Source organism: Elephas maximus, chromosome 14 (genome assembly GCF_024166365.1).
Source record: "Elephas maximus indicus isolate mEleMax1 chromosome 14, mEleMax1 primary haplotype, whole genome shotgun sequence".
NCBI classification, from domain to species: domain Eukaryota; kingdom Metazoa; phylum Chordata; class Mammalia; order Proboscidea; family Elephantidae; genus Elephas; species Elephas maximus.
Genome location: NC_064832.1, coordinates 92,657,425 through 92,673,220, shown reverse-complemented (window position 1 = coordinate 92,673,220; position 15,796 = coordinate 92,657,425). Strand labels below are relative to the sequence as shown.

General features: G+C 42.5%; 1 protein-coding gene across 1 annotated transcript in view; it reads right to left on the bottom strand.

Annotated features, from left to right (window-relative positions):
• Positions 1-5,680: 5,680 nt before the first annotated feature.
• The window catches only part of IPO5 (importin 5), a 51,757-nt gene continuing 41,641 nt past the window's right edge, over positions 5,681-15,796 (bottom strand). The window contains exons 18-26 of the mRNA XM_049853261.1: positions 15,157-15,253; positions 14,044-14,216; positions 12,674-12,785; positions 12,527-12,582; positions 11,446-11,568; positions 10,747-10,966; positions 9,500-9,728; positions 7,279-7,420; positions 5,681-5,827 (exon numbers count right to left, since the gene is read on the bottom strand). Coding sequence (XP_049709218.1) covers positions 5,741-5,827; positions 7,279-7,420; positions 9,500-9,728; positions 10,747-10,966; positions 11,446-11,568; positions 12,527-12,582; positions 12,674-12,785; positions 14,044-14,216; positions 15,157-15,253 — 1,239 coding nt within the window. The 3' untranslated portion in view covers positions 5,681-5,740. The remainder of the gene's footprint in view (positions 5,828-7,278; positions 7,421-9,499; positions 9,729-10,746; positions 10,967-11,445; positions 11,569-12,526; positions 12,583-12,673; positions 12,786-14,043; positions 14,217-15,156; positions 15,254-15,796) is intronic.

The following is a 15,796-nucleotide window of genomic DNA, read 5'->3' as shown; positions in this document are numbered from 1 at the left end:
CCTCTAGGGGTTTCTAGGTTGTAATCTTTACAGGAGCAGATAGCCAGGTCTTTCTCCCAAGGAGCTGGTACGTGAGTTCAAACAACCAACCTTTCCATTAGCAGCCAAGTGCTTAAATATTTGGCCACACAGAAGCTCAATAAAATCCGTGACTAGATTTTGTTGGTTAGTAAACACTGCTTCCATTTTCTAGGGCACACATATTTTACGACATAGTAGCTAGATGCAAACAGATGCTATCCAAATTTAATTCCATCTCTTCAAACATGTCCTCATTGGTGCTTTATATACAGTAACTCAATCCTCTCAGCAGTCCTGAGTGGTAAGTAGTTTAACTTCATTTTACAAATGGATACTGAGGTGTGGAGAGGTTAAGGACCTTGCTCAAGGGCACCAAGCTAGGAAGTGGGGGCAGGAAGCAAGTTCTCTCTACTGCCTGGGTAAGGATTTCATTCCACACAGGTACCAGGTTCAAGTCAGCTCAACGGCAAAATCCCTGAGGATGGTGTTCAGTACACCAAACCAACTCTCAGTTAAGTTCCACTCAATTTTTTCTCCAGATCGGGTCAAACCACTGTTTTTTTTTTTTTCTTTCAGGTCGAGTTCCAGATGAGGTAACTGGCTTCCATTTAGGTGCCATGACACATGAAGATCAGGTACTTTCAAACACTGAAATCACTCAGTGCCAAACAAGTGAAACTGAGTCCACATAACCACACGTGCTTAATGGTACAACTCCAGACTTTGCAAAGCTTCCCATTATCTTCAGCAACTCTCTAGGCCTCACCCCAGTGCCAAGGCTGGTAAGTCTGCCCCCCTTCCCCTTAAAGAGTAAATGTTTTGAAAAATATTAATGAAGCTGAAACAATGCATGGCTTTTGAACTTAGGTAATGATAGTTAACACTGTGTCTGGCTTCCACTCTTTGTTAGTTGCCGTCAAGTCAGGTCCAACTCCTGGAAAACCCCATGTACAGCAGAACAAAACGTTGCTCGGTCATGCACCATTTTCACCGTCCTTGGTATGCTCAAACACATTCTTGCAGCCACTGGATATTTTGAGCGCCCTTCAACCTAGGGGGCTCACCTTCCAGCACTGTATTGGACAATATTCCCTTGTAAGCCATAGCGTTTTCACCGGCTAATTTTCGGAAGTAGATTGCCAAGCCTTTCTTCCTGGCTTGTCTTAGTACAGAAGCTTTGCTGAAACCAATCCACCAGACTGCTGTTATTTGAAATACTGGTGACATAGCTTCCAGCATCATAGTAACATGCTAACCACATTATGACTGACAGATGGGTGATAGGCTTCTATTCTAACTGTACTTAAATCCTTATTGGAGTCCTGGTGGCACAGTGGTTAAGAGCTTGGCTGCTAACCAAAAGGTCGGCAGTTCGAATCCATCAGCTACTCCTTGGAAACCGTATAGGGGGAGTTCTACTCTGTCCTATAGGGTCGCTATGAGTTAGAATTCACTCGATAGCAATGGGTACTACTAACATTCCCGTTTTACAGAGAAGGCAACTAACGAATTACAGATGTTAAGCAACTTGTCCAAAGTCTAAGGAGGTAGTAGAAATTGAACCCAAGCAATCACTGTTAACCACGAGTTAGCAAACTATGGCCCATTTCTGTAGGCTTCCTGGGACACTGCCATACCCATCTGTTTAATATTGTCTATGGCTGCTTCTGTGCTACAAAGGCAGGAGATCTGCATTCATGACAGAGCCTCTACGGTCTGCAAAGCCTACAATATTCACTATCTGGTCCTTCGCAGAGTAAGTCTGCTGAACCCTGGGATTAACTGTGTAATACCATGACCTTCCAGCACATGTCGTCTTTGAGCATCTTAAGATCACAGGATCAAGTTGTCAGGCTGCGATTCAAACTCGACATTGCCCACCTGCTACAAAACTTCCAAGGAAGCAGGGAACTAATTTCTACTCCATAGATAACAGCGCCAATTCTTGGTTTCCATTACAATCTGAATGCTACTACTCAAAAGGATAGAAATGTATAGAATCAAGAAGAGGTAAGGCAATAAAAGATCAAGAATCATGAAAGAATACATTTCAGAATTATACTCTGCTGCCTTAACTGGAATTAAAAAACATCTGTGGCATTTTACGTAAAAACCACATTGTACTGTTTTGGGATTCATTTTTTAGGAATAAGTATGTTAGTTATAATTTGTCTTCAAAGTGTTTGCCTTCATTTATCCAAACATACAGCAATATATTGATAATACATAGAAATAATAGGAAGCCCAAATGCTGACTAGCAAACAACCGTCAGGATTACAACTGTCTAGTCCAGGGTGGCCTAGAGTTAAAACACACACATACACACACCCCCTCATTAGTTTAAGTGCTGGAGATAAAAATGCAAGTCAATCCCTCAGCCTGATGTGAACACCTTGCTGGTAGGCAGTGGTACCCATACTTTTCTGGGTGAGAATCTGCTGAGGTAAATGAAACAAGGCAGGTTTTGATTATTATTCCTTTGTGGCAAAAAGGTAAAGAGAGGAAAGCCATTTCTACAAAACAAGATGAGAGCCAGAAAATTGTCTGATCCAACAATACCTTTACAACAAAGTAGTATGAATTAAGTAAAACACTTGGATGGCTTCTCAGCCTTTCAAATTGCTTATTCGTAACTCCAAAGATGCAATCATCTAAAATGATTCGATCATAAAAACGTTCACAGAACTGTAAATACGCACCCCTCTTTTATTATGAGACCAGATACATCAAGAATATTTGCTTACATATTTAGTGACGGTCCTGGTAGTCAGACTGTAACTCTAGAGTTAGGATAAAACTGCCTCTCGTTACATAAGTGTCAAATTACCTTTAAGACAAATTGACTTTACATTTTACAGCATTAAACACAAAACAAAACAAACACAAGAGTCCCTTGGAGAAGAGACTAGCCTACAGAGCTAACAGCCTACAAGTGCCATGGCCTCATCTGCCTTCAGACAGGAGGAACTAGATGGTGCCTGGCTACTACCACTTACCGTACTCATCAGGGCCACAAGAGGTGGACCCTGATAGAACAGGAGAAAAACACAGAACCCAAATTCTTAAAAAAGTCCAGGCTTACTGGACCAGTTGAGGCTAGAGGACTCCCTGAGACTACCGCCCTGAGAAGACCCTCTTTAAACCTTGAACAGGTCACCTTTTAGCGAAATAACAGATTAGCACACAAAATAAAAGGTATTATTCTTGAGTATGCTGTGCCATTAAAATGCTATCTACATGAGACCAAAAGGTCAACCATCACTCTAAGGCAGAGACGAGAAGGGGGCCGGGAAACTGGAGTGCTGGAAGCAGAGGAACCAGAACGCAATTAAAGAGAACGCTGACACGCTGTGAAAAACGTAACTAATGTCACTGAACAATCTGTGTAGAAACTGTCAAATGGGAACCTAACTTGCTGTGTAAACGTTCACAGAAAACACAATTATTATATATTAAAGAAAAAAAAAAAAACTCCGAGTTATGCTACAAGTTTCTAACACTTGTGTAATTCTTCATAATATAAAATCCCCAGAAAATATAAAAGCCACACTTTTTTCCCCTTTAGAAATACATTCTCGCCGACATGCAAGGCTACTATATTTGGTACGTGAGTTAAGGAAAAAAATTATGAATTTTCATCTTGTATAGACAGAATGAAGTATTAAAAAATGTTTCTTCTGATAATTTGACTCATTAGTTCACAGAACAACGTATCACAGTTGTGAGCCCCGAATTTCAGGATGTTGCAGTAATAGCTCTTAATACCATTCTTTCTCTGATCTAACTTTATTCAACTCCAGTTACTCCTTTATTTTTGTACTTCTGTTGTGAAGGATACAGTCAGCCCGCACTTCATTTTCACCCACTTGAAAGGTGTCAGTGGTCTTAGACCTTTTCTAAAGGGTATAGTTTCTGATTTTCTCATTAGTGTTTAAACTGGAAGAAAGTTGTTATATACCTGTAAGTGCGGCATAGTGCTTTGCAAACACTAGATTCTCAAAAAAACTATGTGCTCACCTTCTGATCATACCTCCATGGGAACTTAGGCAGGCGGGCCATATCTTTAACGTTTTCTCTAAGTGTAGTAACAATTAAAAACAAAAGCTAAGTTGTTCCGGTTGACTGGCATCAGTGCTTGAATTGGCCGTCTTGACACATTTTTACTCTAATTCTCATTTTTTCTCCAGCTGGAATACAGAGCATAAAGTAGCTCCAAATATGACCACGTATGCATTCCAAAAGTCACCCAGGTACCCACTTTGAAAGCAATGACTTTCCTGGTGAAGTTTTCAATACACTGTTCTGCCAGATACTAACATCTTGAAGGAATGGCGCTGTGCTCAAGTGTATGTCCAACTGGTATCTGCTAAAAACCACCGTAATACCTATCCATTCTATTTTCTATTCCGTTTCAGATTTAGTTTTAATAAAGTAATGCAAATCACTTAAAGAAAAAACCTTTTAATTTTAAATTCTGATCTATGCATAAAATTCATTTTTATATCATGGTGAAATTTAGTACAAACTATAAAAATGTTAACACTGAAGCTTTCAACAGAAGTCTATTACGATCCCCTAGAAAAATTATTTATTTAAAGAAACAACAGCAAGTCATTTACTGCTATGAGGTTAATACATAAAGAAGAAAACATTCACACATCTTACTGAATTTATCAGTAAATACTTTTAGCCGTAATACTGTAAGATTAAAAAATGGAAAGTTGTGGGTGGCTCTGCAGCGATTACAATTTGCAGGGAAAACACGCAGCCAAGTCTTCGATTTAACCAGAGCAATCCCAGCTTAAAAACGATTTGCTCAAGTTTGCAAACTTCAAAAGGACATCAATCGTAAATGAAGGAGGTGTGTCATAACGTAGCATAAGTTAAGGTGAAAGACGGTAAAAACTAAAATGCTTTGAAATTTGAATTGCACAAGAAAAATACTAGGGAAAAATACTCAGAGCCATAGCTAGTACTTTAAAAAAATATTATTCTTATATTAAAAACATTAAATGAATAAAAGCCAGACAGTACTGAATTTTTACACAAGCCTCTTTTATATTTCAATGTCGTTTATTGAGGAGTGAATTAAGAGACTACTGCCAGACATGCCAACGACACTTCACATTCAAGGGCTGGAAGCTGAAACCTTCCAAATTGGGTCACTGCATATGCCTTTTGGGAAAAAGAACCAAAAGTGACATCAAATATGAGATCTTCATGCTTGTCGTCTTCAGTTTTTTTTCTTTCTCGTCCTTCCAACCTTTGGATCTACTGGTTTGCGCGGTAGAAGGCTTCTCTCTACCCTACCGAAAGACTCACACTCCAATTGAAAGAATTAACACTAGGTGTACAGCGACTCGTTTTAGCGCAAATCTATGCTGAGTAACTGATCTTAAAGCTGTTTTTTTTAAATCTTAAGTCTAATGAGAAAATTAATTTTATTTTTCTTTCACCTTTACACAGGTGGGTCATACCAATAGAAAAATACTCTTCAGTGCTACTGTAGGGCTGGTTTACAGGGCAATTCCTCAGTGGTCTGATTGAAATCCATTTAAACACCACTCTGAAACAGTGCTTCTCTTCCCGCTGCTGTGGCTCTGCAGAGCGGCCTACACACACTACCGCTCTCTTGCTTAAACACAAAACAAAGAAACCTAAACAAAAGGGTAAACGTTTATTCGGAGTTAGTTTTCTGGGGGGTGATATTAAGGCCCTTCAGGCAGAGTTGAGGAGCTCCTGGATGGCCCCCTGCTGCTCCAGACTCAGCTGTCCTACGCATTCAGTCCACAAGCCTCCAGAAGTCTGGGGGGGAAACAAAACAGGGCCACAGGTTTAGAGACAGTGGGAGGTTAATGTGAAGGATTTTAATAATCACTATTGGTAAGCAACAATGTCAAAGTACTTTCTAGGTAGGTTACCTGTTGTAGTCGAGTCGATTCCGACTCACAGCGACCCTACAGGACAGAGTAGAACTGTCCCCTAGGGTTTCCAAGGAGCAGCTGGTAGATTCGAAATGCCAACTTTCTGGTTAACAGCCAAGCTCTTAACTACCGTGCTACCAGGGCTCCTGGGTAGATCAGTTTTTAGTTGGATGAATTATCATGGTAAAAGCAAGAAATCTGCTCATTTCTTCAAAGTTCATTTCATTTACAATTAAGTTTTCTTCATTTCAAACTGAATATACTAGGCAGATGACACATTAAAGTAACCTACACAGCACGTAATTTAACCCTTTCATGCTTGGCAGTACATAGAGCGACCACGAACTCTGTCAGCCCCTGGGGTTTACTGGGAAGCCGCTGTACTGCTGACAAGCAGTGCTGCCTCAAGGCAGGGGCCTTTACGACTGTTAGAAACTGAAGGAACGGGCATGTGCCCCAAGTTACAGTTTTTTAGAGGGTATTGTATGAGGTGTCTGCATTTTTGGTAGGAAAAACAGAAATTTTGAAAAGTTTTATTTGTTAAACATCTGTACCAACAGACCCCAGTGGGGACCCCAGGGTATAATTAGTAGTTCTTCATACATACCACTAAACACTTCGGGTGGGCTTGTGGGAGGGGGCAAGAAAAAAAAAATCCATGCTACCTACCAAAAATTCAAAGACCTCAACGATTCAGCATGCTTCCATTAATGAAAACACATGGTGTCCACAAAAAATTCAAGGGAGAAAATAACTGGGTTGCCAAAGGGTTAAAAAAAACCTATAAAACCTACTGCCCTTGAGTTGATTCCAACTCATAGCGACCCTATAGGATACAGCAGAGTTGCCCTGCAGGATTTCCCTGGCTGTAATCCTCACAGAAGCAGACTGCCATATGTTTTTCCTGCAGAGCAGCTGGTGGGTTCGAACTGCCGACCTTTTGGTTGGCAGCTGAGCTCTTAACCACTGTGCCACCAGGGCTCCTAAATTTAGGAAGCAAGAATCATTGAAAAAATTTTGGTAGCTGACAACTTATTATTAAATTCCATCTTTTTCTTCACAGACATGCACAAAACTACTGCATGAGCTTGTTCTAATCACTGATGAGAAGGCTCAGGATGCTTCAAATTTAAGAGGAAGGTTTTAGTTCTAAGATGTAACGAGAGCATACGGAAGATTAAATTGAGTACAATGCATTTAAAGCTTAGAGACAAGAGAATATAAAAATAACATTTCCTTACCTCATTACATTTCTAGTTTCTTCTTCTAACAGAAAAACAAAAAATAACTTTTATTTTTTCCCCTTTGTGTAACTTAACCAAATCAGCTTACCTGTACTTGGCGAACTACGTTAGCCAGACGTTTGGCACAAGGATCTTCATGTTTGATTGCCTCATGCATTTCTCCATCTGCTATTATTTTGAATATTTTGGGCAAATTGGTATTGTTTGGGCCAAGAACGATGGGGTGATTACTGACAAAAGAAAGAGAACAAAATCTTTACAAACGAAATTGGGAAGGAGCTGTCAGAGACGCACTCATATGTGAACACATCGTTCTCACGACACGGAATTTTGTTTAAGAAAAGGTCTTTACAAAAATGGTTCTAATTCACTACAATCAAGTGCCTTGACAAGTCAGTAGGAGGAAAAGCAGCTAATTTTACTTATTAGCTATTCAGTTTCTCCACAAGTAAATCCGGAAATATACATGGCTTCCCCTGTCAGGACTGCCGTAAGGGCCCAGACGACAGAACACCACGGGTGACCCTCGTCTGTCAGGACTGCCGTAAGGGCCCAGACGACAGAACGCCACGGGTGACGCTCGTCTGTCAGGACTGCCGTAAGGGCCCAGACGACAGAACGCCACGGGTGACCCTCGTCTGTCAGGACTGCCGTAAGGGCCCAGACGACAGAACGCCACAGGTGACCCTCGTCTGTCAGGACTGCCGTAAGGGCCCAGACGACAGAACGCCACGGGTGCCGCTCGTCTGTCAGGACTGCCGTAAGGGCCCAGACGACAGAACGCCACGGGTGCCGCTCGTCTGTCAGGACTGCCGTAAGGGCCCAGACGAGGCAGAACGCCACGGGTGCCGCTCGTCTGTCAGGACTGCCGTAAGGGCCCAGACGACAGAACGCCACGGGTGCCGCTCGTCTGTCAGGACTGCCGTAAGGGCCCAGACGACAGAACGCCACGGGTGCCGCTCGTCTGTCAGGACTGCCGTAAGGGCCCAGACGACAGAACGCCACGGGTGCCGCTCGTCTGTCAGGACTGCCGTAAGGGCCCAGACGACAGAAGGCCACAGGTGACCCTCGTCTGTCAGGACTGCCGTAAGGGCCCAGACGACAGAACGCCACAGGTGACCCTCGTCTGTCAGGACTGCCGTAAGGGCCCAGACGAGGCAGAACGCCACGGGTGACGCTCGTCTGTCAGGACTGCCGTAAGGGCCCAGACGACAGAACGCCACGGGTGCTGCAGACACATTATTGTAACTCATTAAAAAAAAAACCCGCCAAAAGTAACAGTGTCTCAGCACAAATTTTAGAGTTACTTCAGAAAGGTTTCTAACATAAATATGAAGTTCAAAAGAATATATGGGCATTCTGAGAGTAAGCTGGGGGGGGGACCCCAGGCAGGTTTAACATAAAGAAACTTATTTTTTAACTGTGAATTTAACTAGAATTCCAGTCTTTGTCACTAAGGGAATTTCACAGTAGTCATTTTCAAGGGAGGTGATCAAATAGCATGATCAAGTACTGGTCATTTCTGAGGCAGGAGCTGGCAAGGAGCATGTAGTCTCTAGAAGAGAAGGACAGCTGTTACTGTACCTCAAGATGCTCTCAGTGGGGGGCCCCAAACACGGTACTCAGGTGAACATGACAGACAGAACACGCCCCTTTGCCTCATTCTACAAACTCCAGGATCTGAGTGGTTGCCCTTGGATTTATTCATAAACTCAAAATAATTACTAATGACAGAGCCCAGGACTTGACTAATATTTAGGGAAACTTAGATTTAGAGAAACAGACACCAAAGAACATGTCTTTGATAGTTTTCATAGCCTCCTGGTTGCTGTAAGTCTTAGATACACTCATAGACATAAAATAGCATTAATAACACCAGAGCAGGACCAGACCTTGATCGCCTGTCTAGCGTATTTCCCTTATGCCGTTGATTCTTGAATCCAAAGAAAAACACTAGAGTTTTTGATGGTCAAATAGCAGCACTAACAATGTACTGACCTCATCTTGTAACAAACAGGGCAGGGCGAAGGACACTGTATGGGAACCTTCTGAAAAAAGGTTCATTTTCTACAGTGCTTATACTCATCTGCTGGATTTAATCTCACAAACAATTCAAAATGAGATCTCATTATAAGCCGATCTTCTCAACATGATTTATAAAGACGGCATTATTACAGACCTACAGAGAGCAGGGCACAGAGGCTGCAGGGCTAAACCTTAAAAGGTCAAGAAATCAGGGGAGAAAAAAGCAGCACAGTGCTGTTTTTGCAAAGGGGAAAGAGGTAAGGTGTATCTGTGCCCTTTTTTACCTTTCAATTAGGTCACACAGATAACTGAAAGTCTGAACGGCTTCTTCTTTATCTTCATGAAGCGGAAGCCAGGATAACCAGTGTGGCAGGACTTCATCAACGTTTACACAGTCAGGTTTGAATTTCATCATCTTCCCTACTGCAGAGATGCAGTTCTCTGTGGCATTGATGTTTTCTTTGGTCCTAGAATCGGCAGCCTGAATAACCCTCACCAGCAGCGGAAGGGCTTCTGAAATAAGCATTTGGAAAAAGGTCCGCTGAAATCTCATTTTCATGCTGATGAACATTAACATGATTTATCTTTGGTCTAGTTACAGATTACGGTGAAAACGTGCTGAAGCGCGGGCAACGTTCTCCTCTGTTGTTTAATCACAGGCACAGTAATAAGGTCAGACTGTCCCAACGTGGTCGGGGGTTTTGGGGTCAAGAGCACCAGCACCACCAACTTAAGAGGCCCGTGACAGACATCATTAGCCCCAAATTTACACTGGTGACCTGTGTTAAATTTATAGTGACCCCATGATGTTTTAAAAGTCCTATGCTAGGGCTAAGGAACCCCAGCGGTGCAGTGGTAAGCACCTGACTGCTAACCGAAAGGTCAGTGGTTTGAACCCATAGGCTGCTCCTCAGCGGAAAGATATGGCAGTCTGCTTCTATCAAGATTTGCAGCCTTGGAAGCCCTATGGGGCAGTTCTACTCTGTCCTATAGGGTCACTACTAGTCAGAATCGACTCGATGGCAGTGGGTCTGGGTTTTGGGTTTATGCTAAGGATGGAGTCCCTGGGTGGTACAAATGATTCATGTGCTCAGCTGCTAACTGAAAGGTTGGGGATTTGAGTCTCCCCCAGAGATGCCTCAGAAGAAAGGCCTGGCAATCTACGTCTGAAAAATCAGCCACTGAAACCCTATGGTGCAGAGTTCTACATGGACACCACAGGGTTGCCGTGAATCAGCCACGTCAAAGGCGCCTGGTTTATGCTAAGACTGTAGCATACCCTTCAAATTCAAAACGAACCCGTACTGGGGCGGGGGGTGGGGGTGCGGGGGTGAAGGAAAGAGGCTTTGTTTCCACTCAGATTTCATTTCCATTTCTACGAGAATACAGGTGATAAAAATTCACACACGTAACAGATGAGGTATCTGAGAAAAAGGAAAAGCATAAGGCAGAAATAGGTCTACGTCTGGGGGTCTGCCAAAGAGAAGAGACATGGGAAACACAATGCACGTAACCCAGTCAACAGCAGTACCTGTACAGAAAGGGCGATAGTTATCTCCACCGTACTGGGCCATGACCCCTAGGCCGTACGCGGCAGCTTGCCTGACTTCTGGGCTGTTGTCACATACGTACTGGAGCATGGGCCTTAGGAAATACTCCGCATATTTAAAGGAGGCTGGGCTGCAGTGTTCTATGACATCGTCGAATATGCACAAGCCCCACTGTCTGTCTGGCCACGGCCTATGTGGGCACTGCAAGAGAGACAGTCCTGTAAGCCTTGAAGACCAGAGCCCGTGAAGAACGGGAAGTACGCACTCAGCACAGACTATCAGCTTACAGTGATGTTCTTGAAGCTGGTAACGAAAACCCTCCACAATAACTACTTCCTGGGAATAACAACGCTCTTGAAACAAATCCACAGGTTTAACAAACACACACAGGTCTGGAGACCTGTGTGGCCTGTTCCAGAGCACCATAATCTGATGTTACCAGACACCAGAAGAACCGATGGCAGCAGCGGTATAAGTTTACTTTACAAAAAGTGTAATGGTAATGCTGTATTTACAAAACACAACATTAATAAAAGCTGCAAAAACCTTAACTTTTCATAGTGATTTAACAGGTTATCACAGACAAGTCGTGTGCACCTGAATTGTTTTTTAAATGTACTGTACTAAACGCAATAAAATAGGTCAACTCTCTAAAATAGTTAAAAAGAGGCAGCACTTACAATCAGGTTGACAATTAACGGAAGCAGCTGTTCAAACCACGGTAACACCTTTTCCCTGTAGCTACTGAATATTGAGTGTAAAATGTCTGACACTTTGGTCAGAATATAAACATCATTATCATCCTAAAAAAAAAAATGCAAAAAAAAAAACCACATATATTAAAAAGTCTTTCCACTGTTAACAGCAACATTTATAAAAGTCTAAGAAATATAGAAAATAAACTTTATTATTACTTTCTTATGGGAGAATGAGGTGACAATGCTGGCCGTACTGCCTTTTACATGGCTATGAAATGGTAAGGTGCGTGACAGGCAGTGCACTTTCTGCAGTCTCTCTCTCCTTAGAACATACTTAAAATATGTATGTTAAAAAAAAAAAAAAAATGTACCCCAAATTCCCAAGTTCTGAAACAGAAGTGTTCTTACTTGCTATTTACCCTCGCTTTTCTTAAGAACCCTTCTAATTTTGGGGTGAGATGGTGGGGAGACGTGAGGCAGCGTGAGTGGTGGTAATCTGGGTACATCGGCATGCGAGCAACCAGAAGGGAACTTGTATCACCTGCATGTTGGTGCTGGTCCACCATGATGGCCAGGCACCATATACCCTGCACCCTAAATATACTGTCAAAATATGTTTGACGGTGTCAAGTAGTTGGTGAAGAGAAATGAGTAACGAAGTGAGGAACTGTATCCGCCACTGCATGTGTTCATGTCTTTGAAGGAAATCTGCATTCCTGGGTGGTCCAGCACAAAGCTGATGTCAGAGAAAGGTCTGGGCTTGAGCACCTGCTTGATAAGGCTGTGATTTTAGGCCATCATTTAACATGAGTTTGCTCATCTTTCAATGGTGAGGAGTATGTAAAATAAACAAAGTCCAAATGCTTTTGTGTGAGGTATTGCAATAAAACGCACATATGGCATCCACAAGACAGAGGAGCTATCTTCAAATGACTCATTCTGCAAGGTAACTAACGAAATACACATCAGATGCTTTTGCTAAAAATTACCAGAAACGTAAGCCCTGGAACACCTTTCAGGTGGAAACGGCCACGTAAATTAAGCTCTGAAGGGGCTAACTTACCTCATCTTGCAGCGACTCTTCAACCTGTTCATCATAGTCTTCATCTTGTCTCTTAACTAAAACAGACCCAAATAAATATTTTTTTAAAACTGCCGCCAAAATGGTTATAAAGGATTACATTCAGAAATTAAAGCATGGAAAACTGACCTTGCCGCAGTTCTTGGTTTTTAAAATGCTCTTCAAGTTTTGCTTTCAATATTCCTCCTAGTTCTTCAAAGTGTTCATTATTAAGGCATCCATCTCCCATTACTTCAATACACTAAGATGAGGGTGAGAGCCAGGAAACAGCTGGTAAGATTTACGGGTTTTTAAGAGGCAGAAGTTAAGCCTCCTTGGGGGTCACTGAGTTTTATGTTAACGGCAGTGGAGTGGTTTGGAAGAGAAGAGCGAGAACGGTGGCGCACCTAAAGAATGTAATCGCCACCCCCGGATCGTACACGTGGAGGCTGCTCAGTTGGCGCATGCTTTGTTATGTCTATTTTCACAATTAAAAAAAAGGAAAAAAGTTACACCCCACCAAGAATCACAGGGTGCTGTTTAAGAGGCATGGGGTTTCCGTGAAGGGTGACGAGAAAATCTGGTGACGGTGGCGCACGGTGAATGTAAGTAATATCACCAAATTGCATGTGTAAAAATGGATGAAGTGGCAAATGTTTTATTTTACCAAGATAAAAAAAATGAAATAGCACTGAATAAAGTGAGAGTCTGCCCTGCTGGGGCATTTTAGGTGAGGGAATATAAGCGCCAAAGCATGCATTCTTAGGAAAAACAGAAGAAACTCCAAACTGCAGGAGTGTGAGCGAGGACAAATAAAGGCGTGCATGCATCTTGAACCAAGCTGTGGAGCGAGCTACCTACAGAGCTGTGTGGAATGGGGGGCTGAGAGTACAAGGGGGTGACTTCAAGAGCCGGTGGAAAGGAGGCTGAATGGGGGGACTTCTGGAGGACGCCAACTGAGGCTATTCCAATAGCACAAACACAAGGCAATGGGAAAAAAATAAAGAGGAATTTAAGAGAGAGATTAGAACAGTAACTATCAGATAGATGAGCTGGGAGTGGGAGACGATAGGTACCCGGCTTCTGTGGTTGGGTTATTAGGTACACAGTGGTGGGGACTAATGACGACTGGAACGTAAGAATGGTTACTCTTAAACAAATAAAAACAAAGATAACACCAAAATATTAAAATTAAATAGTGAACATTTTCAGTAAAAAAAAAAAATTATGCCATAGTATATAAAAACACAATCCAACTTACTTTCCCCCTAATTTATTTAGCAGGACTAATAAATGAATGGAAACCCTGGTGGCATAGTGGTTAAGCGCTATGGCCGCTAACTAAGAGGTCAGCAGTTCCAATCTGCCAGGTGTTCCTTGGAAACTCTATGGAGCAGTTCTACGCTGTCCTATAGGGTCGTTATGAGTTGGAATTGACTCCATGGCATTGGGTTTGGTTCTGGTTTTGGAATAAATAAACACACAACCATACATCTCTTCTTTAAGGTAAAAACACTCACCTTTGCAAAAGAGTGCATTATTTCTGAGAGAACATCTGAGTCTGGCTCTGTGCCAATGGCCTTGATGAGAGCGTCACACATGAAATGCCACATCTGTGTGAGGTATTCGGGCCCCCGGACTCTCGCACATTCCAGGAGAAGAGGCATGGATTCTGCTGCTGCCACTCGAACCCGTTTTAGCGTTAAGGACGTGTGACCACTCAGGAGCCTCAGAACACTGCGCTACCCTTCTGCTTACTCACGTGTGACAGTGCTCGCCACTCTAACAGGAGTGCTGGCAAGTGCTGTTTATCTAATGCAGCTATCCCAGAGTCTGTGTTAAATACAACGTGCACACAAAAACAGAAGTCTCCCTGCCCACAAGACGCACCTTCCCTGCCTTTCCTGTCACCTCCCCAACCAAAATTTTAGGTAAACTCAAATGCGTGTCTCTAACAAATCCAACTGAAGCTATGACTTTCCCGAGACAACTATTCCGGGTTTCTTCCTGCACTAGGCTTTTCATTAAGTCTGTGAATAAGATCCTGATGACTTCCTCTTAAAATTCTTCTGACACTGGGGAAAGCTGTTGCCGGGCAAAAGCAGCCTTCTGTAAAGGCCACCACGACAGGATACTCTACGAGGAAATACTACAAAGCTGCTTTGGAGTCAGAAAGAGCGAGGTTGGTGGCCTGACTCTACCACTCCCCTGGGCTGTCCTTGTTTTCCCATCTATAAAACTGTGTGTGAGAGGGTGGGTGTGTAATGGCACACAAATTTACCCGACACATACGTAACTGCGGCTATCCTTATGTGAGATACCTGGGTGGTGCAAATGGATAACCAGCTCAGCTGCAAACCGAAAGGCTGGAGGTTCAAGCCCACACTGAGGTGCTTTGGAAGAAAGGCCTGGTGTCCTTCTTCCAAAAAACCAGACAGTGAAAACTCTACGGTGCACAGTTCAACTATGACACACACGCAGTCACCGTCAGCTGGAGCTGACTTGACAGCAACTGTTTTTTTGGCATAGTGTAAACACTGAACAATAATGTGGTGTGTCCTTCCGTTAACACAAATCTAAGGGGCCACCATTTCACTAACTCTAGACACATTTTGTGTTCGATAGTAGGATATCATCATGGAAATAAAACTTCAGCAAAGGCACCATCAGCTTGACAACTTGTTCTGTATATTCCACAAAGCCTTCCTTTAACTCCTTAGCATAGCAAACCTGAAACAAAAGTATTGGGGAAAAAAACCAAGCCGAGAACCATGTTAGTTTTAAGGCATTAGTATTTTTAACCAACAGCAAAATGAAAAGACAATGTTGACTCCTGACGAGAGCTACACTGAAAGCTATACGGAGGGCAATCAGTTTCGTTTTCTTCCTACGAAGTATTCTGCAGCGGGAAGGGCATGAAACCCTTCTGGGGTGTACTGTCTTTGAAAGACTGAAAGTATGCTTTCTAGGCCATACTTTTATTTCTTGAGTATGAGAGAATTTAAGAAAAGTTTTAGCACTCTGAAAATAAATACTTCAAGCAAAATATATGGAATATATCAACTAAGGAAAAATAATTTTAGAAGACACAAAAAACCTGAAAACGTAATTGTAGTAAGTACATCACTTACTTTGTAAGTCTGCAGCAAAGTCTTTATGTTTTTTGAATTTTTTAAAAGCCATTTCAATAGTGAAATGGAAAAAACAAGTGCTGCCTTTTAAATAACTATTCCTTTAGTTCCCTCTACTACACCAAAAGATGCGATAATTCTG